Genomic DNA, 24,466 nt, shown 5'->3' on the forward strand with positions numbered 1-24,466 from the left:
GCAAAATTAATGATGCTTTATTATTTTTGGCAATTAATGTGAATCAAATCTCTTTCAGAAGCTCTAGTTTAAGCATGCAGGTAGGTTTGTTTGGCTGTTTTGTTTAACCAACCACTTAAGAGTCAAGTAGAAGTTTTAGTGAAATTAATTTTTGTTAGTTAATATTTACAAAAGTCTTTGAAGATATTTATTGCCATATATTTGCTAGATTTTTGTCTCATTAGCAACTTCTCCTGTGAACAGTATTTCAACGAGTTTTTGAACCTGTCAGCAGTAATTCCTTCTTTTGATCAGAGCCTGAAAAGGCTTGGATTTTCAGTAGCTTCTGCCAGGGCAAGACACTGAATCCTTCAGAATGCTCTGTGCCATGAATTCTGATCCTTCATATTGACTAAAGCTGTCACACATAATAATAACAAAAACCAATGTGAATTTTGAATGCACAAGCTGTGGCCTTGATTCAGTTAGTGAAAATCAGAAACAGTTTTTGAGATAACTTTGACTAGAACACAAGGAGTTGTATTCAGCACCTTCTCCAAGGCTGAATTCAGATATTTTATTGGGATTTCTTTCAATGAAAAAGCAGCTAATTTGCTTAATTAAAATACCTGTAGTTGAATTCTTTGTCCAGATTTGAATAGTTCTTCTTATTTTTCTGATGAAACCTAGACGTTGAATATACCAGCCTTTCACTGAAAAATCTGCCTGTGAATATACCAAATTTGCTTTCATTTCTGCAATTTATACCCCATTTTCACTATAAATGCTTGTTTAATTTTTTTGGACAATGTTGACTTTGAGATAATGATGTGGCAGTCTAGGAGAGATGGATATAATTTGAAACCTGGATCCTTTGGATATAAGGATTAATCCAATTTGATTGTAATGTATGAACCAAAGAAAACTGATATGCTGTGGGGAAGTGGTCTGTAGCCTTACAAAAGAAGCAGCTGAAAAGTTAAATGAGTGCATCTTTTTGGAAAAAAAAGCCATAGGTGATGTGACTGGTATGTTTTTCCTCAACACACAGCTGTATGTCTATGTAATTGAGGAATAAAGAAAAATGGTATTTCTGAATAATTTCTGGTAATTCATTTAAACAGAGACAGACTTATGGAGGTGCACACTATTTTGAGCAACCAGTTAATTGTGTAAGCTACATCTCACAGACAAACTTGGTCTTCTATATAACAGCAGGTTTGCCATCCTGTCTAACCAGGTTGTTCGGTAATGCTGAAGAGCTGATTTTCTGCTTTTGAGAGATTGTTTGAAAGCTGTGGATATGATTTTTATGTGTTTGTGCAATCAATCAATTTTATTGCTTGGCTGCTTTCCCAGCTTCTGGTTGCTTCTACTACCTAATTTTGTGATGAACAAGCAAATGAATGTTCTAATTGTATATAAAGAGAACTGTTCTGATTGTCATGTTTTGAATTCTTAACAACAGCTTAAAGTATTACAGCTGTATCCTATCAGCATATCATGGCAAGTCTTATGAATTAATTTTAGTAAAGAGTATGAGGCAAATGATACTGAAACCCTGCAGTACAGCTCTGACACATTTTTGTAGCTGTTTCCATGTATTTTTCATCTAATGAGGATTTTTTTTTTCCTAGAAGATGAGTTTCTTGCACTGTTTCATCACAGCACAGTGTTTCCAAAATGAGTTGGGTCTGAATTGCACTACAGCCTCCATCAGTCTTCCATGGTTTGGATATCTTGAGGGTGAAGGAGACTGTCAGTATGTTTGGTGGCTGCTGACATGAGGAGCAAGGGGTTCTTTGCAGTAGGAGGGTGCTTGCCCCACGGGCACCGCGGGATACAGCCCCAGTGGGCAGCACCGTGAGGAGCAGAGCCATGGGTGCTCGAGCCCCAGCGTGCAGCCGGCATCCTTGGTGCAGGTGTGAGAACTGCCACAGGGAGAAAACATTCCAGAAGGATTGTTAGTAACCTCAGGAGTCCAGGTGTGAAGGAGGTATCATCCAGGCATTCCAGACTGAAATTTGCTGCAGATCTCTGAGACACCTGCCCACAGCAGCTACTGCTGCTTCATTTGCCATTCGAACGTCTGTCACCTTCACCTCCTCTCCTTTTCAGTTGCTTCATATCTTCTTTGAGCTTGATCCCATGCTGAGGTCCATTACTTGGAAAAGCTCAATTAAAATCTGGCCAGCTGCTTCTCAGCTGCATGAACAGTGTTGATACAAAGTGTTGGCTAGAAAATGTTCTCTGCTGATGCTTCATTGGAAGTGGTTGGTTTCTGGGGGCAGAGTGAGGTGGGTCCAGTTGGCAGAATTACAATTTGGCCTGGAAAAGTAAGAATTAAATCCCACCCCTCAAATTGCATACCTGTTAAATTACTTGCTTTGCTTTAGAGTAATTTCACTGTTAACCTTAATAAGTTGGGATAACCCATAGGCCACACAAAAATAGGCAAGTTGAGAATTTGCCTTAACTCATTTTCTGTGTGCTCCTGATAATTGTATGCATCAATCTCTTTTCTCCTAGGGAAAAAAGAAAAAAAAAGGAAAACAACCCTAAACCAACAATGGATCAAAAATATAAATCCCTAAGATTAAGGACATCAAGAATGCTTACTCTGTGAAGTGCTGTGCAAAATCAAAGAAAGGACAAGCACTTTAAGGCCCTGAAATGATACTTCAAGTGTCAGACTCGCTGCAAAAAAATATGTACATTTGTACATACATACATGTATGCATACACATGCATAAAGAAATGACTGAAGAACTGTAGAAAGTGCCCTAAAGGGAAAATTAGGTGTTGGATTCAAGTATTGGCCAAGTGTATTTGCTTATGCACAACTCTACATCAAATTCCAGACCAGAGCCAGCTTGCATCCTGCCAGTTTACACCCCAGGCAAAAAATCTGTGTTGAGTTTCTGCCTGACCGTGTAGATTTTCCTTGGAATAGCACAGTCGCGTGTCATAAATTTTAAGAGAAAAAATGCAAAAGGTACTAAAACTAAAGGGCTGTTAGCAGCAGTGGGAGAAATAAAAGGCACAACAAAAGCAACAAAGAATATGTTAGGGAGAGCTGAAAAACAGCTAGCTGTAATACAACATTTTGGATAGTTACAGCAGTGATTGTGTAATGTGTGGTGTCTTGTGAAAACTAGAATTAGATTGAAGAATTTGAACAGGGAGGATAGAACTAGATGCATGTCCTTCACTTAAAGGCAGATAAGGTCATATGAGAAATCTGGTTTAATAACAAGGCTGATGAAACAAAATAAATGAAATAAAAAATAAACAAAATAAATGAAATAAAAAATTCCCAGAAGAGATTAATTTTTCATCTTGTCTAGTCTTAGATCAAAATAGCTTTCCTTTAAATTAATGAGCTCACCAACTCTCTGAGAAAACTGTTATGAGGTGAGTAAGAAAATAGTTACGTGGGTCAATGGGTTCTTAGCAAACTAACAAAAGCTGGAATAAGTAAGCAAGTAAATCAGTTTCATTTTTCAGCATCATTGTAGAAGTATAATGCACAAAGTATGAAGTCTGTCATGGATGATTATTATATTTGGACACTGACTTTTGCATCAAACAGGAACGTCACAAAATATCTCCATCTACCATTCTTCGAGATACCTTTGACAAATGTAACACTGGAGAAGTAATTTACTTTCTTAGTACTCCTATCCTATATAACTGCTAAAAATTATCATCTGAGAAAGCGGAAATGTAAACATTTTTGTTTTCTCATCATGTTTATTCTAATCCTCTAGGCAGAGAGTCACATTCTTGGATCCTCTGACTTTCAGCCCATTAGTAAGCCAATTAAATTATGCTTTTATCGAACTGTTAGAGGGACCAAAAGCAGTTTTTGGTTGTTTTTATCATTACATTTCTTATTATAAACATGTTAAGTACTGTATCAGGTCATTGCATACAAGACTCGCAGTTAATGTATAATTAAATCTAATTTTAAAACAATTTCTGCTTGTTTCTTGCATGCATTTCATTAAAATTCTTTTCAACATAATGGAACAAAGATCACACGCAACCTATTTGCCATTCATGTGCTTAAATATGCCATGCATTTTCTAATCCTTAAGCATTGGGCCAGAGTAAGAATATGTTCACAAGTGACAGCACTGGTGTATAGTGAATCCTGTGGGATGTCAGGGTTAGATTCACAAGCTTTGACAGGGGAGGGTTAGAGCAAGCTTGTCTATCCTGACCCTGGTCAAAGGTCTGATGGAACAAAGACAACCTATTTTATGTTCCACTGATTGCTCTGGGACCCCTCAGGTCCGGCCCATGCTGGAGAAGGAATGGACAGTGAGGTGTATGTTTAAATAACAGGACAGAGACTTGGGCCAAGAGAGGGACATCTGACCCCACAGGGAGCTGCAGGAAGCAGGAGACAAGTTAGCGAGTTCTTGGTTTGGATGTAGCAATCACTCGTGAGCAGATGGATTTCAATTACCCACCACAACTTGCACAGAGCACAAGTGCAAGACGTATCTGTAGACTGGGAAAAAACAATTCTTTCTGTGGCAGGTGCAAAATATGAAGAAATAATGAAAAGAAGCTTTGAATCACAGATTCCCTCTCCCGTTATAACGTTATAAAAATGTGGTAAAGAGGGATATGATTTGACATTAGGAAAAATAGTCATGAATCAAAGGAGATATGATGTATTAATGGAAATTGTGATAGGACATACACACTGGTAGGACAAGGTACAATAATGACAGAGTACAAAAACTATGTAAAAAATCAATATTGTTTGTGTTAATATGGTTTATCAAACAGGAGGGGGGGAATAATCAAAAAATATTAAAGAAGTTAGCTGTTAGGAAAGTAAAGTTTATTCTTATGGCTTTGTAGTTCCAGAACAGGAGTTTGCCAGGAACTCAACCAGGCCAGACTAGGTGCAGGTCTGCTGATTGTGACTGGGACAGTGTGTCTGGGGCACTTTGATTCCTCGGATTAGAATGCCAATCAAAAATAGAGATGCAGCCCTCCAAGAGCTAAGTACTGTTGATAAAAATGAAAAAAAAATTTAAAATATATTATTACCATTAAAAAAAAAGAAGAAAGACCCACAAACATCTACCTCCCCAAAACAACTAAAAAAACCCAAAACAACAATAACAACAAAACCAAAAACATCATCAAAGGAAAAAAACCTTTGTTCCCCCAAGTCTAGCCGAAAAAATTAATACCCCAACCTCCAACCATCTTCATTCTTATGTTTTCTAACAATTCCTCATGGTCACCAGACATGTTTGAGAAAAAAAGTTGTTCAAAACTTTGCTGTTTAATTTATCTTTTTCCAACAAAAATTCAAGCCAAAGTAACTCCTGCAGCTTTATTATTCACATTACTACAGCTCATTATACATTGTGGAAACAGTCTTCATTTTTGTTTACATTTTCAACATGTTTTATCTAGTGTTTTTCCATTCAATGAGATCAGAAACCTTTACTTCGAAGCACTGTCCTTTCTTCTGCTCTCCTACTTTTCTTCCCATACACCCCTAAAGATCGAGCAAAGAAGGTGTAGTGTGTTGAAAAGTTGCTGTGGTATTTGGTGCTGACTTTTTCTATGTGCTCTGTGTGGGTATAAAGAGCATTATTTAAATGTGAATTTTCCTGAGCCTGTCATAGTTGATTTTTCCATGGATTGGTGTGATGAAACTTAAACGAATTTTAATGGCAGATTTTCCAGCATAGCTTAGTCTTGATATTAAAATTTAATCATCTCAGATGAAGCTCTGTGTGGTGCAATGAAAGTCAGCAGAACTGTGCTGTGCTAATAAGCTGCAAAATATTAATACTGAGATGATTTTTTGTCTGGCTGGTATCAAAAGTCTTCCCTGAGCTGTAACATGAAATAAGATTTTAGCTATAAACTCAAAGCTTATCTGCTAAAAATAGCTGAGGAAAAGGAGGACTTCTGTGTGTTCAGTGTTACTAGTATGACTAAAGGTGACAAAGAGAAGCCATATCTGTAGCAGTTTGGACTTTCAAATACCTCTGGAGAAGACAAATGATCCTAAGATGTATTTGGTAGTGTGTACCCAAAGGAAATTAGGAAATTTTCAACTTACATTGCATTCCATCTAAAATAAAGTGCCGTCCTGCTCTTCAAGTTCGGTAAAATGAACTAAAACTGAAATAGAGCAGACTTTCTGAGGTGAACAGAGTCTGCTTTAACAAAAGAGGACTAAGTGAACTTAGCTAGTTTTGTTCAAAAATAATTAAATGTGCGAGAAGCCGCTCATGGATATGTCACTAGGACAAATAATGAAACCAGTAGAAGTACATTCATAGTAAAAGGCAATTTACAAAACCAATGAGGTGTAAACTAGCCATGAAGGTTAGAAGGTTAGAAGTTATTTTCCCATCAGCTAGATAAGTGAAATTATTACTTAGGCTTCCCATAATACTGCAAGAGAAGACATATTTCAACTAGAAGTTGATGAGTTTTTGATGGGATATGACACAGGACATGTGGGTCTGCCCATGATTTGAAGAAGTCTGTTCACTCCATGCTCCCTAACTTTAAATTAAAATAGGTGGTTTACACATAACTTAATAAAGTAAGATAAAAATAAATCTTCCAATCCTTTGCTGTCTCTTCCACAAACAGACACAAACCCATAAGGATTAGATAATATCTTGCATTTTTTATTATTACAGTGATTTCTATAACTCAAGAACAATTGGGGATCCCATGCATAAATAGAAGGTGATTAAAGAAACTTGCAATAAACAGTTTATCGCTAATTAAAGTAAGTCAACTGTTAAATTAATTTGAAAATCACCATTGTATGTTCATTCTTAAGAGTTCTTGATAATTATTTTTTACAGATCAATTTTTGCATTTCAATAGTGAAATAATTAACTACAAGTGTAATAAATATTTTCCTACATTTTACCCTTCTGAAAAACACTGTCACTTTTGCTTACAAAGCTGTTTGAAATTTTGGATTCAAGGAGGTCTCAAACATTCAGATAGCACTGAATACCTTCCCCAGCTAATGGTACATTTTAACGGATCGATCCCACAGACTGCTGCAATAAATGTGGTAAGCGGCCAGGAAACGGCTCATAGGTTAGAGAGATGTCTTTTGCATGGTCTGATGAATTTTTAACACTTTTTCAGAATTCATAACAGTTTTTCCCAGTGCATTATTTTCAGGTAGATTTTGGTAATGTGATATGTGCACTGAATTAGTTATTTTTCAGTCCCATGCTTTATTGTGAATCTGATAATTGTACCATTTGTTATGATCACGGATGAGTTTTCTTATCTGTTGGGCCATCCCTGTGCACGTTGGTATGCTCTCCACACTGCCCTGCAGAAATGCAGAGCTGTGAGCAGATAAGGGAAAGCCATAGCATTTGCTACACCAATCTGTCATTATTTGAGTACTTTGATGTTCTCACACAGGATAGCTTTATCCTTTGGCTTCAAAGGGATCCCACTAAACTGTAGCTGCAGCATGGGCCTACAGGATTCTCATTATTTGTAGAAAGCAATCTCACCTTTTTCTATTGTTTTTCTAATCCTGTGATGCTTCAAGTATATAAACCATATTGCACATTAATCTTTGCTACCTCACCTGAATACTTAAGTCAAGGTTTCCCGTGACCAGTGCCTTTTCTAGAGCTGTGTCTTTTAAGGCTCTTCGGTCTGTGCTTCACTTTCTGAGTGTTTCAAAGTCTTCATAAAATACAAATGTGTAAGTTTGGACAATATTTGTGCTTCTGTAAGAAGAGGGATACTGAGTAAAGTACCTTTTTAAAATATTTTTCTTCTTGATTTTTTCCTTTTTTGAAAATATTTGCTGAGGTACAAATTGCTTTCACAGGTTTTTTTGATACATTTTTGAAAACCGTCCTACATTAAAGTAGTATAAAATCATTGCTTTGAGCCACACCTTATGCAGACACAATTGCTTATGTTAATAAAACAGATATTAAAATATCAAAACCATCTTGTCTAGAGCTAAAGAATGTAATAATTTGGAACAATGCAAGTCAAGCATCTTAAAGGGTTTGTTTTCTGTTAGAAATTTAGATCTTTAGATCTCTTAAAAAGCATTGCCAAGCTGTAACAAGTCTTTTATTCCACAAAAACAAAATTATGTGCAAAGTGAATATTGCCCTCCAGCAGAACTTAATTCCACATTGCCCAAATGTCTTTAAATTGTTCTCTGTTCTCTCTGGCTCAGGCTTCCGTTTCATTTTCATTAACTTCACTGAGGCAACAGCAAAGATGCCTTTAGAGAACAAGAATGGATATATTTTTTTTTTTTAATAGGAAATACTCGTGACTGATTTACATTTTTTGTCATGATTTTCAGAGCAGCTTATCAGAGGATGAGTGTTAGAGAGCCTGACTCTCCTATTCTCACTTCACCTCTTCTCTTTGGGAAGGTATCCCTAAAAGAGACATGAAGGCTGCATATGGTGGGCTTCTGCCCACATAGGCTGTGGCATGTGTATTACAGATAGTTGTGCCCATCCACAAGAAGCAAATGGAATGTTCACATTCTCACTGTGAAGTCCAGGAAGTTTAGAGATACATTATCAGAGAGATACTGAAGCCTTTGGGTAGAGACAGCTGAAACACTGCCTAGATAATAAGGTGGATCTCTGCTTAGGAGATGCCAATAAACCTGCGGTTTGTACATTAAAATATTTTTTCAAGGAGACATAAAAAGAAACAAAGGAATTCTCCAGTGGTGTCATGAACAATTCTCCACACTGTTGGTTATCATGCAGGATAACCACTGTAGTTCCCTTTCTCATCAGAGGACAGGAAGATGTAACCATGGTCACACAGGCTTTCTACATCTCAGGATAATCAGCTCATGGAGCAGCAGCAGCATCCTTGTTTCTTGCTAGTAGCTCATCAAGCTGTGCCATAGCTCATTGAGAAATTATAGGTTTGACTCAGGAGTGTGTGTGGGTCAGATCCTGTGTCATGCAGGAGGCCAGAAAGATTGGCTTATACTACTGCTGATCTGAGCATTCCTGGATTGTCTTCTCACCTCACAGTAGGTAATATCTTTTTGAGCTTTTTAGAAAGATCCTGAGATAATAATATAATATAATCATCTCACTTTAATTCAGGCCAAGGTTCGCATAATTTTCAGGCTTGCTGGACAGGGGATGATGTCTACCTGCTCTTAAGTGCAGCAGCACCTTGTGGCACTAGTGTGTGCCAGCCACCTGTGGGAAGCTGCTGCCAGTAGCTGGGAACAAGATATTTTTCTCAGGAAAGAAGCAGCTGATGATTTGCTGTAAACACAAATCTCCTAAAAGAAGGGTTTTTTCTGGAGAGCATGGAGATTGGGAGGAGAGGATCAGGGAAGATGTGGGAAGTGAAGTTCGTGTGTGTGATGGATGACTGGATGGGGATTATTTCCTCCTTTGGTGATTTTGGAGGCTGAGCAAAGGAAAATACTTAGTTTTCCTTATCCATGAAAGCTGTCAGGACAAGCAAAATGCAAAAGTGGGGTACAGAGTGAAGTGATCCCTTGGGAGAGCACCCTAATGTTTTTGAGGGGCACATATTTGGATTTAGATAATATTTCTAATCCAAACAGTCATTTGTATATTAAAGCTATTTCAGAGCCCAAGTGGCATCTGGACACTTGCCTCCTTTCATCCACTAGCTGCCACCTCCATTGCAGTGCAGATGGCAGTATGTCTGCCTTGGGGTGTAACTTATAATAGGGAGTGAAGGTCTGCAGTTGCCAGAAATTGAATTATCAACAGCCAAAGGTCTGAAAAAGTGGAAAAATTAAATAGAGATAAATCACAGAGAGCTGATGGCCACCATCCAAGTTGTCTGAAAGAACCGAGCAACAAAGCAGCCAAGCTGCTAACCCAAATATATAATTTACCATTAAATTAGCACTCTACCTACCTATTAGAAATGTGCTGTTCCAGAGCTTTTTACATGCCCCCCCCCAAAAAAACAGCTGAAGGAATCTGTGTCACTCCTATGAAGTAACCAGAAGAAGCACAAATTGTGCCAGGGCTGGGTGGTTGCTCCAAGCCTCACAGTAGCCCCACTCCCTGTTTTTCCCAGGCAGAGCTGGCATGTTTTCCCAAGTGGGCATCAGTTCACCTCCTCTGCCCTTTCTTAGATAGGAGGGGGAGAGCAGGAAGGAGACCCACCACCCTTCCTAGCACTAGGGTGGGTGGTATGATGTGTCCTGTGGCATTGGAGGTGAAATTCAGCCTTGTACAGATGTAAAGCTGAACCATAAACAGAGGGTTATGGAGGCACTTTGGTGAGTGAGAATCTGGTGAAAGCAGGCAGTGTGGGTTTTATGTTATGACTTGCAACACTAAAATTTTGCATCACAGACTTTTGATCTTGCAGCACTATTAATCTGGAGCTCTGCAGCAATTCAAAATGTATTCAAACAGTACCATTCAGATCCAGACCTGCTTTTAAAGGTTGTCTGCTAGAATCTCATGCTCAAATTAATAAATGTTATTATCTGATTTTTTCCCCAATATGTGAGTGTGAGGTTATTTTCCCCAAAAATGCTAGTTTATCAATATGCAGAAATCCAAAATCTTTGTGTTCTCAGATGCAGTATCCTGCCACGTGCAGATCTCTAATTTCCTTCTTCATAGTGTCAGGATCACACTTTTCACTGAATTAGGAATTGTAGTCTATGGTGAGGAGAATTTCTAGCTTCTTCATTAAGTAAATGCCAATAATACATCAGAAACATAGGAAGAATAATTTCATACATTATTAATTCCCTGCAGAGGATGCAAAATTTAAAAGAGGTTTGTTTTTCTGCATTTATTTTTCTTAGATTAGAGAATGGGGAAAAATCCATTTTAACTGCATTGAGTTATACTTGGGAATAAGCAGACAAATGAGAATCCATTTTCTCCCTCAGCTCTCTTAAAGGCTTTTCCCTGAAGGATGTCCACCAAAGGGAAAAAACAGTGCCGGGACTTTTCCTTTTAAAAGACAGGCCATTCTGATGCTGGTCTCCTCCCTGCTAAGGGGAGAGCAGGTGTACATAGAAATATATTCATGCACTTCTTATGTGTTGAACTGTGCTATACATCTCTTTTCACCTATTCAGCAAGCTTTGCTGCCTTCACTGTCATTCGACTGACACATTGATCCATACCTTGTGTCCCTTCTGAAGGTGAGAAATTCAGACCCAGAGAACTATCTCACCAACATCTTTTAAAAATGAGTTTAGCTAATGAAGTATCTCCATAAAATCCAGAGACTGAATGGGAATGCAGAGACTTACCTTTACAGGTAGTTCTTTCCCTAAAGTTGGTGTAAAGGGCAGTGGAAAAAGACTGTCATGCACAGGTTGGATTTTTGAATAAAAGAAAGACTTCAGTATCTTCTTTTTGTTCGCCTGGTACCTCCCCCAAGATGCACCTTTAGAAAAAATAGTTTGTTTTGTTTTTCTTGAAAAGAAAGAGGGTTTTAGGCAGTCAAGAGTCTCTATTTCTTTCCTAAATAGTTCCCAAATTAGTATACCTTTTCCAGCCAGATGTAGCCTTCCCAGGGTTATTTTTTCTAACAAAAGGAAGAATTTTCACAACATGTTTAATGAAAGTACTTATCAGCATGAGCCAATATTGAACAATACACAGGATGCATATTTCTAAAGGTAAGAAATATGCAGATGTCCAAAAGTCAGTTTGCCTTCAAGAAGAATGAAAATACCAGAAGCACTGAATGTTGAGATGGAGGAGAAGAACCCTGTGGCTCCTTGCTCAGTGGCTCTGGCTTACATTGCCTGAAATTCCAGGTCAGCATTAGCTATGAAAGATAATTGCTTTAAAGCCCCATTACTTACTAGGGACACCACATTAGAGTGATAATGTTAAAAGTTCTGGAGTACCAGCAGGGGAGGTGAGATGAGAAGAATAACAAAGCAATAAAACAGGATGGGGTGAGGGGAGAGATCTAAAGTTGCCTAAAGATGAATCCATCTCAAAGAAAAAAAAAAAACCAAAACAAACCTAAAGCCTTTTTTATATTAATACACTCATAAAAAATAAGAAATACCTATTTGTATAGAAGTAAAAAGAGAAAGGAGGTGGGATCCAGTGTACAGGGCAGCCTGTGAAGCAGCAATCAAGAGACTGGTTCTATTCTTAGCATTTTATTCTTCTGCACTTCTTTTTCCTGTCACTTTGCTAGCCTGAAAGATCTCTGCAGCAGATTAGTAACTGTGAGAGGTGTGTGATTTATTGAGTAGCAGCAAAGCTTCCAGTTCTCACCTGGGATGCATAGCTATAGTGTCATTATTATAAAATTATGATGTCTTGCAGTTTGCTTAAGCTCAGTCTCAGTTACGTGCATGTACACACACAGTTTCACCAAAACCAGCCACTACAATTATCTTTACTGTCTTTGACTCTTGGGATGTGTTTGTCAATTAGAGTGTGCAACAGTATCTCACATTTTCTGTTCTGAAGTCACAGTTATTTCAGAGACATTCACAATAACGGAGGAATTTAAACACACCCTGCAAGACTTCTTATCCTTTTCCAGCATGAATTTTTTTTGTGTTACAACTATCTATGAGCCTTTGGCACGATTCTTCTGGAAGTTCTCACTCTCTTTTTTTTTTTTTTTTTTTTTCCCAAAAGCTTGAGTATGGTGAATAACACTGAGTCATCCACACACATTCCCTGTTCTCTGATTTTTTCACCTCTTTTCTGTTTGTTCATTAGTAGTTGAGACTGAACACTAGGATTGAAATCAACTAACTTTTGAGGTTCGTAATGCAGGGGTTTTAATCTGAGTCAGTGTCCCCAAGCTTCTTTTGCAGTCTGTGGAGGGGAATAAATAGTTGTAAGACATGATTCATCTCATCTTAAACTAGATTTGTGAAACAGGTCAGATGAATCATATCTTAGAAGCCCTCTACAGACCTAAGCTTGCTTAAGCATGAAAGAGTCTCATGTCAGAGCTGAAGAAAAAGAAAAAGTAAGCCTATATAAATTGATTCTTGGAGGAGTGGGAAAGCACGACAGCATTGCAATGCAAGGTTATTGATACTGCCTTACCATAACCCAGGTAATGTCCCAGGTATAGGCTGGCATGAACAGGAGAAGCAGCTGCACCAGCAGCCCTGTGTGGGTGGGATGAAGTGGGGCAAGGCTGTGAGGGGAGAGCAGCCACACCATGGGGTGAAACCAGGTGAGCTGTGATTAACCTGGCCCTAAATCTAAAGGGGTAGACCTGGCCTTTTGCAGTTCTCCCACCCCTGCTACCTGCTCCTGTTGCCTCCTCTCTGCCACATTTGCTACCTCTGCTGCCACAGGGGAGCAGTGACTTGATTATCCATGCAAAGAGTATCTCCAAATAAAGAGAAAAAAAAGAAAAGCAAATGGATTGAAGCTGGATCTGAGAGCCCCTCAAGCTTGCCTCATGAGAACTAGGACTAACATGAGAGGGAAAAGCAGAAAACCTCTGGGAAAAAGGAAGGTAGTCTTTGTCGAAATATGTTTTATGGATAGTTCTCATGTCTAGATATTTCATTTTTCACAACTCCAAGTTGTTCTTGCCTGGAGCTTGGAAATATTATTCCCTTCTTTTTTATTTTCTTTGACCCTGCAAGGCTTCTAGCCTTGAAGTACTACAAAGCAGAGACATTATCAGCCTCTCTGTAGTACCTGAGAGAGTGTGAAGCAGAATATTTGCTGAGGTGTTTTTTGCGGTAATACTGAAGCTTATTACAAACATGCTTCTTCACACCAGAGGTTTTTATTTCTGTGGTTTTGAAAAGGTAAGTAAATATTCTCAGAAAATGTATATTCTTTTCAGGAAATGTAGCCAATGGGAGATCTGTTTTGCCATCACATAATGATTCCCTGGTATTAAAGTCTGGCCAGGAATCAAAATTTGATGTTATCTATGAAATATCTAGGCAGACTAACAAATGTCCTACTAGAAGTGATTTATTTCAGCTCTCCAAGTATATACTTGATATTCGCCTATGGAAAGAAGCTCCTGCATGACAGAGTAGGATATGCTGGTTGGTTGCATTCTGAATTTTGACTGAAGCATTTGATACTAGAATGGCAGGTAAAATTTACAGGACTGAAGGTTACAAGTCAGTTCACATCTCTTGACAATTACATCCATGACAGAAGCCAGACCTGCACCAACAATAACCAAATGGCCCAGCTCAGTCCTACTGTGGGAAGTGGGGTATCATCAGCACTAAGCCGTTTGAGTCCAAAAGCAGTCTTATTGGATTTGGAGGTTTGTTATTGTAGCAACTAAAACAAAATGTCAGTTCTACAAACATTATGGCTCTATGACTGTCTGTAATTAAGGCCCTGTTTTAGCAAACCCCTTGCTTTCTGAACAGCCTGTTTTTCATACAAGCCATGTTAATTCTCCCTCCAAAAATGTATGCATTGAGAATGTGAAGGCTTCTTTCACAGTGGAAATTAAATAAATTAGGGAGGTTAAAGAAAGCAAGATTTAGGAGTGTACAGATATGAGCAAGGTATCTAATATCTAATTTGAAGCTGGATTGAATTTGGTAGGATTTGGCTATCTTGGAGAAAGCATTTTGAATAAATAAATAAATTTAAATTTTTTGTGAAAAGTAAGCTGTTCATGTAGAAAAAAATTCTGCAAGTTGAGACAGAAACAGCTCAAGATGAGTGATGGTGCTTGTTTTAGTCAGGATACTCATCTAATAAAATATTCTGAAGGAGAAGACTACCAGCAAAATGTCTCTGGCCATTTTTTTTGCTATCTCTTTTTCATATGCTTTTGTGCATCCTTGTGCAGGTGATTTGATATTTTAACTTTAAAGCTGTGCAATCCAAGATTCATTGGGAATGTGCAAATACAGAGCTGAGAAACTGGAAACAAATAACAGCTCTGTATACTTGGCAAAACTACACCAGTTTAAATTGGTTGAGGACTCAGCGTAATCTCTAGGAAGAATCATGCTCCTAGCTTTTGCTGAAGCACATTTTCCTTTTGTCATCTTTTATAAGCCTTGCTGACTTTTATCTTCATTAACAGCTTGACTCTATATTGCATCCAAAAAGCTCTTCACTTGAGTTTCAGTCCCGACAGTGTCAATAGAGGACAATGTGTTGGGTGCATTGCATATGTGCCATGTATTTTTAGGTTTTAAATGAGATGTAAGTCACAGTGTAGAGTTAAGCCATTCCAAAGAGTAAATGCCACCTGAGAAGGAAAAAACGCCATATCTACAACTCACAAGATTCAGCAATGAAATTTAATATAAAAATCTATTCACTAGGGAGGAAGAGAAAAATATGTTTAAAAGTATACAGAATCAGAGAATAGTTTGGGTTGGAAGGGACTCTTAAAGATCATCCAGACCAATCCCCCTGCAATGAGGGTAATAATAGCAAAGAAGGTATTCTAAACCATCTTCTCTTCTGTCCATATATGATGAATCTTCAGAACCTCACTGTGAGCTCTTCTGTCCTCCTGAATCAGAGGGATTCTACCTGGGCATGTCCTTTTGGTTTTGATCCTTCTGGAGGGAAGAAAGCATGCTTTGCTGTTAACAGGAGGAAGGCTGCCTTTCTCAGTCCTCAGAAACAGATATGAGAAACATTTTCACTGCAACAGATTTTTTTTTTCCTTTTGAATATTTGGCTCAGACTGAAATTAATGTGGCCATGGCATTTCCTTACCATTTTTTCACAGAGCTTTTTATGGTCCTATGAAGAGCCAAAGTCATATTTCCTTTCACCTTATGTGAGGGAACACCCATAGATAGTCAAAATGGTGACAGAAGGAGCTTCCGAAATGGTTCTTCAGCAGGGTGAAAACAAAGTCTTCCCATAGCAACAGGGGAGGATAGCAGAGGTCATTGTCTCCCTACAGTCAGAAACCTGGGTTATGAGCACCTGAACTTATGAGGAGGAAGCACGTGAGGAAACTTTATATATATGCCTGGTATTGATATTGGCTATTCTAAAAAAGCCAAGCCTCTCTAGGAAATTTTACCCACGGGAAGCTGAGATAACCTTTCTCACCCTGAGATCTGGTTGTAGATCCCACTGCTGCCATCACCTCCCAAGGTTACTTTTCTGACAAGCTGATGGCAGCTTACTTCTTTTCAAGTTCTGGCCCCACTGCACAGAAAATGTCTGATAATATACAGCAAAGCACTGTTTGCATGTTTGGAAAACCTAGAGCATGCCATGCCTGTATGAATGGTGCTAAAATGATAATATGTCTAAATTACATCCCAGCTGGTGCTGCAATCACCAGTGTCACACTTAGGCATTTGTCTTGCTTTAGATTGACTCCCTCCCTTTTGTACTCCTGTTAGGTCCAAGTACTCTGGCACTCTGCTTTGTGAGGCTGTTCAGGGGTCTCTCCTGTGATGAGCTGACATTTTAGCAATAATGGGAGCTGCTGGTAGCGATGGCACTGGAACATTGTTTTTTTTCCTTAAATCTTGTTCATTTTGATTAACCAGTCCACAAGAGCCACTGGCGTGTTTCTTGAGTGTAACAAGTAAAAGGATCACTGTACTAGGCCATACACTTCTCTTGTGGAAGGTGGAAGTAGCTAAGGCAGACTGTTCAGTTTCTGAAAGCCAATTCCTTTCTTTATTTTACTCTTCCACCTCTGAGAAAGAAAACAGCTCCTAGATGAAGATGATGAAGATGATGAAGATGATGAAGATGATGAAGATGATGAAGATGAAGATGAAGATGAAGATGTTTTCTCCCATTTATCTTAGTACAATGGGGTAAATCTCTATGATTAAGAAATTAAATAACAAAGTGCCTTAATTTTATAGTAGCTCTTTGAGCAGAAAAAGTTCAAACTTTCATGAAGAAAAAAACCACATTAATTTCTAATTTTTGCCTGATGTTATTTCTCTTTATGCTGTAAGACTGATACAGTCTTGTTTCCCTGAACTGGCTAGAGGATGACACACGGAGGCTGTTTACAAAGGCTGACATTAGGCACAGGAAGTTCATCTCTTTATACTGCCTTTAAAGTTAGAGGTGCTGGAATGGATGGCTCAGAGAAGAAACAGCTGAATTTGGGTGCTTGCTTGCCTGCTGAAAGGCTGTAGACAAACTAGATTGCCTTAAATTGTGAGTGTATCTTTTAATATAAAAAGTAGTCAAATGGTATATCTTTAAATATGCTCGATCTGTGCCACTGCACTCACACACTTTGACAGATGGATGTCTTCCATTTGTCTTCTTCCTCAGTGATATATCACAAGTGTCAGCTGGAGCAGTAAAGCTGCTCTAGAATTACCCATGCTTTATTATTTCTGTTAATAGTCTGTGAAAGATCAGTGGTCTGATAAAGGGCCACAAAATTATTCAGGCTAATAAAAGAGAATAATACTGGGAAGAATTTATAAAATGCCCAGCAGGCATTGGTCTAAGGTCACTTGTTTATAATAATTTGAAGGACTAGGAATCAAAGTTCTACAAATTGTCACCATAGCCACAACTGGAATTAAGCACAAACTAGTGTCATGGGTAGGAGTGTGCATAGTAGGAATTTCTGTGTGTTAATCAATTTAAGGCTTTACCCCTATGAATCTTGACTGCTAGTACAGAATGGAGGAGATTATATAGTGCCTGTGGTGTAGAGGCCATAGTGCATGAAGGCAGGAGCATGGCATAATCATGAGACACTGTGCTTGTTGCATTTATGTTGGCTGCCTCTCATTGTCCTCAATATGCAGTTGGCTGGTACAGACCTTATTTACCTGAAGGATTTTGTTTGGTTTTGTTTACTGAGAAGTTCTTTCAAAGTAAGCATTTTATGGTCCTGAATAGCATACAGTGTTCTGTCATCATGCATGTCTGAGCAGAACTTTCATCACAGCCCTTGTGTGAGTTCCAGACAAAGTAGGGAAAGTCTGTTAATGGGAGTTATGTTTTGTAGATGGGGACTTTGTGTGCTGCTGCACATACTCGGCCTGCAGAATGATAAAACACAAGTGTGTGTTAACAGTGTAGAATCACTTCTGAATTTCCACTTGCAGTAAAAGCAGAGTGATGAAAAAAGGCAAGTAGACTCCAGTCAGTACTGCTTTATGTCTTCTCACAGCTCATGCTCTTTCTTTCCTGAGGTTTGCTGCACTTCATTTTCACCTGCTGCCTTGCTGACAGAGCTTCCCTAGCTGAGTATAGCATCTAGCAGATGGTACTCATGAAGGGTCCTTTCTGATAAACATCCCCATGGCACTGAGGTCCAGATTCTCAGAATCATGCTCAGTTGTTCATGAGCAGGACAGCATTTCTTCTTGCTGCTGTTGTAAGAGAAGTGCCAAAGTATAACCCTCTGTGGAGATACAGAAACCAGAATGAGATATACCTGTGAGGTGCTTTTTTGAAGATGAATACCTGACTACTAAACACGATTTTTCATTATCTTGTCTAGGAAGCATTCCTTGTTCCTTGCTGAAGTAACTTTTCCTGCTGTCTTCAGACACTGGTTAGATGGGTGTCAAGCAGGAACAGGAAAAGCAATCCTTTCTGTAGTCCTCAGCTCCCTGAAGTTCTGGGCAGACTTGCAGCTTTCCTTAGAAAGTATCCCTTGCACGTGTTTTTAACACAAAGGCATTGAGAGCATAATAGAAAACTTCTGTGGCATAAGTAGTAAAAACAAGTAAACTTTGGCTCATGATTTCTGCTGAAGCAGAGCTGTAGCTGTCCATAAAAATTTCAACATGGTGAGTTAGAGCTGAATGCATAAAAGGTGGTAGTTGGTAGGTGGCCTTATTTTAAACTGATCTAAACCAAACCTAAGTGGTGTAGTCTTTGAGGGAGTGAAAACATTGCATTTTCCAGTGTTATGATGACCAGTAAACATCTCAGAAGTTACAATCCATGATTGTTCACTGAAATACCTATCCATTATTTTTTGCTTCTGAATTTTCCTTCCATAGCAGACTGAAATTCCCATTTCATGCTTTTTATGCCCTGTGATACAGACACAGAGGAAATATGCAGTCACAGGCAACTGTGCTGGTGTGAGAAACAAAGGAGGGGAACTCTGGATGTGAAGAAAGGTGTGGTAATAGTGTGAAGAAGCAGGCAGACAGAAATGGGGAAGTTGACCCTGAGGGGGAAGCTCAGGGGAGTGTGAGCACTCGGGGTCTGTGTCAGGCTCTCCCAACGCTGGGCCTCCTCCTGGATTTCATGGGGCTCAGCATGTCAAAAAGCTCTCCAGGAGCTACCAGATGCCACTCATTCAGGCTCTCTCATTTTAGTTACCATGACCAAGCAAGCAAGGGGTGTAAAATGCAGGAACAAGCACTGCACACGATCTCAGCAGTGTCCCACATGGCAGCCAGCATGGCCTTGTGGGGTCTGTTTTGGCCTCCTGAGATGCAGCTAGAAAACATTGTACTAATTTCCCTGTGGCTAAAAAGTCGCTGCACCAGGCAGATACATGTTTGAAAGAAAGCAATTAGGGAAAGCAGCAATTGCAGCACCATCATATACATATCTATTCATATGTGGTTAATAGTGTAAGTAATCCTGGCTGTCTTTTGGGAAATTTTGTGCCTTCTGTATTTCATTAGCTAATAACTCTCTGACAACCGAGTCATCAAATTACAATAAAATAATAGAAAAGTATTTTTAAGAGTGAGAATTTTAGCCAGTGTCTGACAATTATGGATGTACTTCCTTTCATTGGAAAAATTATTTAGATAAGAACATGGGACACATCCAGTGTGTGTGAAGAAAGAAATACAGGCATGTCTGCCACTACAGAAGGGCCTGAAAGCAAGTAGTATGGGAAAAGGAGAGATAAAATGGGGTAGAGGTAGAAATTTGAGTATTTCAGTAGCATTAGCTGCAGATATTCTGTATGTAGCTTCTACACTCCATTTTTGTACTTAATAGCATACAGAAAATTAAAATAACTAGGTAGTTTTGAAAACTTATTAGATTATTAAATTTTAAAGCAGAGGGGCCACTATTGTGGTAAAAGACAAGAATTTTGGTATGTTTCAGTTTTCTTGCTGTTAATGCACATCTTTTTGCTCATACCTATCTTATATGGAAAAACACTGGAATTCTTGCTTTCCTGAAGTAATTCTAGTTACATTCCTAGTTCACAATCCAGTTTGGTCATTTGTTCACATTATTGAACACTGGTCTTTATTAACTAAGGCATCTAAAAAGTTGTTGTGCTTAGTACATTTGTGCATGCTTCAAAATAGTCTAAAAACTTATCATTGTTCTTAGCTTCTCATTTTGTAATTCTCCAGTACATTGATTAAAAAAATCACCATGGGATGAAGAAGAAACTTGAGTTTCTGCTCAAGGCCCTGCCTGTGAGTCAGCACACGGCTTGGAGCCAGGTTTTGGCAGTTTCGCTATGGGAACGGCACCGCGGTCAGCGCGGATCCACCTCCCTGGCAAAGACCTGCCACACACGAATCAGCACCAGCCAGGACTCCAGCCCTGTGAGCTGAAAGAAAAGTTTGGGGGCTGGTTGGTTTGTTTGTTTTCCTCTCTGAAGCGTGCTCTGATCTTTTGATGGCACGTGCTTTACAAATACTGACTATGACGACATGCTTCCCAAGTAAGCAAGTAAATCAGTTCAGTAATGATAGCCTTGGCCTAGTGTGCCATTAGTCTGGGCACTGTACAGTCATAATGAAGGACAGCGTTTGTTGTGCAGAACTGGAAAATTAAGAGAGGGGAGATCAGACAGCTGCAGCAAAAAGTTAATTATCAGGAGGGATGAGACTGCATTGGTCAGGCTAAAAAGCACTCTCTTGGCACACATTGTCTAACCACCATTCTTTTTGGCAATGCAAGGTCAGATAAGGAAAGAGATTAAAATTTAGTTTAGTGGATGTCCTCGGAGGTCTTGCATATGTAGTACCAATAGTCAATAATATTGTCAGAGTCCATACTGGTGATGGAAAAGTGGTTGGAGCCTGCATTGTGCCACAAAATACCACAGCTGATAAAGGCTTAGTGTCTCCTGTACCAAGATAAATAATTTTGGATTGAAAGTGACTCCTCCACTGGCAGTGTGACTGCCTCCTAAGAAGCGGATCATGCTTTCCCTAATCTCTTTCCTTGATGAACTGCCTAATGAAGTAGAACAACAGCAGAGTCAGGATAAAGCTTCATCTAGGTCTTCACTCCACTCATTGTTGCACTAATTATTAATAATTTATTATGACCAGGTTTTGGATATCTGAGCAATTACAATGCCATTCATGTGGTTTTATATAACAGCTAGGCCACAGGAGGAATGGCCTGAGCAATACTGACAGAAATAAATAACTTCTAAATTTCCTTATCATCTCCAGGTGTTGGGCTTCAGTGAAATTAAGGAAAATTGCTGAGTGCCTAAAGGTCTGCAGAGAGATCAAGAAATTGTCCACTTCTATTCATGGGACAGTGTTGTTGAAATGGTGTTATGTTAGAGCCACTTTGAAAAAAAATGTATTTACACTATTTTATAAGTAGAATCTAAGAATTCTTGTCTGTTTGTTTAAATGAAAAATGCCACTGAATAATTTATATACATTCACTATGAAAATTTCAGAGGCCTAATGCTGTATAGGTTCCAAATAGATAAGGATTATTAAAGCTTCATATTAAGGGAAGTAAAAAAACTGTTCTCCTGGAAAGAAATTAAATAACTGTTGTGAGTATCTTCTTTTTATTTATCTTTTTTGCCTGCAGGCCTTCCTAATCTCTTACTGTACTGACATGCTATTAAGAGGCATTATAGCTCAGAGCCTTGGTAGGGACAGGATGAACATCCCTGATGGACCAGGGAAGGGAGTAAGAGGAAAAGTCTCTTATTGCAGCCTGCACTGGAGCCTATTTCTCCAATAGTTAATCCTCCTCTCAGAAAGGCATTTTTGAAGAACTGTATCTCTTTAATTTTCCCTTCTTTCAAAGGCTGATTCTTTAATAAGAAGAGGTGGGGGAACCCATTTTCAGGGAAGGGGGTGGCTGTTCCTTCCTGTGGAGCACAGGGCAGCAGCACTGGGGCTAGGAGGAGAGAGGGCAGCAGGGAGGGGGGAAAACATGGTGAACCTCTGAAACCCCAGTCCTTTCATGTGGTGGTCCAAACTGTCATGGAGACTGAGCATCTGTGCAGAGGTTGCCCCAGCTTGGGAAATCTGGGAGCTCAATGAAACAAAACAGGTCAGTAAGGGCTCACCCTGCAAGGACACAGTGAACCAGGGGAGATGCTTTGTACAGCCTTTGCCTTTCTCTCTGATGGACCTAGTCACAGAAGGTTGCTCAGTATTGTTTGACTTTCTCAATTTAAAACACTTTTTGCTCTTCCTTGGAAAAGTAAATTTATGGAGGAGGTTCAAGCAAATCCACCTTAGAGCCCCTGTGTCTTGGCAGGGTGGAGTTGACAACAGTTAGCTGACTTGGGTTCCCACAGTGGCAAGTAGAAAACCAGAAGAGAGACTAGTATCTGTGGTAGAGCATCATATATCCTTCCTTAAAATGTAGGTAATGCTGAAACAAACCAGAAGCCTGGCATGTAATATATACTTTTTAAAAGACTAAAACAGTTGGACAAGGTCATAATTTTCTTTCTTTTTCCCCTTTGCAGAGCTTCTAAAGAATTTGGATTGTTTGTGTGGGGACAGCTACTGCTGTTGGCAGGGGGCATTGCTTCTTTCCACTTCATAATTTTTAAAAATAGGTTAGAAACTATTGTAAAATAGTTGATAGTTGTGAAGCATTTACTGTTAGTTTGGTTATGGCAAAAGGAGCTTAAAGGGGTAGTTGTCAGAAATACGGTACTCAATATACCATAATACACCCAAATAAAGTGCACCACCCCCCAAACAAAAGGAGCCAGCCTGGACAGAACCATAATGGGCCAATCAAGTGCCTTAAACCTTCATGCAAATGAAAAGGATCCAAAAAGAAACCAATCCAAATGGACAAAAAGCAGGATAAAAAGGGGGCTTCTGACCCACTGAACCTGTGCTGCTCCACCTGGAACATCGGGGACATCGCTGCTCAGAAGACCCAGTGCCTGTGCTGCAGCATCCTTGACAGGAACGCTCCTGCTCAGCCCATGGGCCTCCTTGCTTTAGGCCTTTCCTTTTTATTACAATAGATGCTGAAATCACTTTTAGTACCGTGAGTGTGGTCCCGTTTTTAATAGCTTGGGGGCTCATAACTCCGGTCATGGCTTCATGCAAGGCAAGGCAATTGATGAGGCAGTGAGAACCTGGGGTTGAAAGCTGAACAACTGCAGAAGGAGATTTTTAAGACCTTATGGGTTTAAAGTTTCTGGGGGATTTAAGTAATACTTTTTATTTTGACTAATTAATTTTCTAGCATTCTAGTGTAGGTCAATGGCTGAGTAACACTTTGGACAAGAGGACGGATACCTGTTTGATGTGTGTTTTCTTGGCAATAAATACATACGGGTACAAAATATGTTTTGACACACTGACACTCTGTCCCTTGAGCAATCTCGTTGGTGCAGGATTTCTAGCCCCCTGCCACCCTGCCCTTTGACTGACATCAGCAGCATAGGCAGGATGCCACCCACAATATTCATGTGAGCTATGTTGCTCTCAAATCACACTGCCATTGCTAAAGCCAAGGGTCAGCAAGACTCTTACCCACATTTAAATGACATTTTCATGGCTGGTTATTGCTCCCAGGTGACCTGGATACCAAATGTCCCTGGATGCCCATTGAAGCCATGGATTACTTAAAATGCTCTATTTGCTTTTAATGATCAATGGAATTGCTGTGTTCAGAGTGTGTTACTGCTTGTCTCTCCTACTGGCAATAAAGCTTTGTTTTATAAACTATTTCAACCACAGGTACTTAGCAGATAATCTGGGAAAAAACAAAGGGCAGCATATTTGCACCAGGAACATGGGGAAACTTTGCAGTGTCTGATGTGACTTCTCTCCCTGTTTGATTTCCAGGTGCCATGTCCTGATCATCTTGCTGCCACAGTACTGTAGCTCTTCTCCCTAAATGGTAGCAGTAGCAAGAACAGTAGGCTGGTGCATATTTGCTTCATTTGATGCCCTCCTTCACCTCCTGACAGCCACTTTGCTCCTATTTGCTCTGTGAAGAATCAATAGCTTAAAAATAGAAATGAAGGGAAGAAGGAGAAAGGAAGAACCTGAGACCAGCTTCACCCATGATTTTCAAAAGTCCATTATCTTTTTAAAACTTTTACTCCACTAGTGATGTTATCACAGGAGTCCTCTTGATGTCTAAGTGTTTTTGTGTCATTGTAACTGACTTAACTCTCTTTGTTTTTATCTCCTCTTCTCTCCCAGTGGAGTTTTTATACTGTGATTTGGCTTCCATGAAGTCTATACGGCAATTTGTGCAGCAGTTTAGAGCAAAGAATTGTCCACTCCATGTCCTGGTGAATAATGGTGAGTTCTGTTTTTTTCTTCACATATCTGCAGGAGAAGATGTGACAAATGGAGGTCTTG

At 39.3% G+C, this 24,466-nt stretch overlaps 1 protein-coding gene across 1 annotated transcript in view; it reads left to right on the forward strand.

Annotated features, from left to right (window-relative positions):
• DHRSX (dehydrogenase/reductase X-linked) overlaps window positions 1–24,466 on the forward strand; it is a 160,645-nt gene that overhangs the window by 76,031 nt on the left and 60,148 nt on the right. Inside the window, exon 4 of the mRNA XM_021546634.3 lies at window positions 24,305–24,406. Within this exon, the coding sequence (XP_021402309.1) occupies window positions 24,305–24,406 (102 nt within the window). The remainder of the gene's footprint in view (window positions 1–24,304; window positions 24,407–24,466) is intronic.

Source organism: Lonchura striata, chromosome 2 (genome assembly GCF_046129695.1).
Source record: "Lonchura striata isolate bLonStr1 chromosome 2, bLonStr1.mat, whole genome shotgun sequence".
NCBI lineage: Eukaryota > Metazoa > Chordata > Aves > Passeriformes > Estrildidae > Lonchura > Lonchura striata.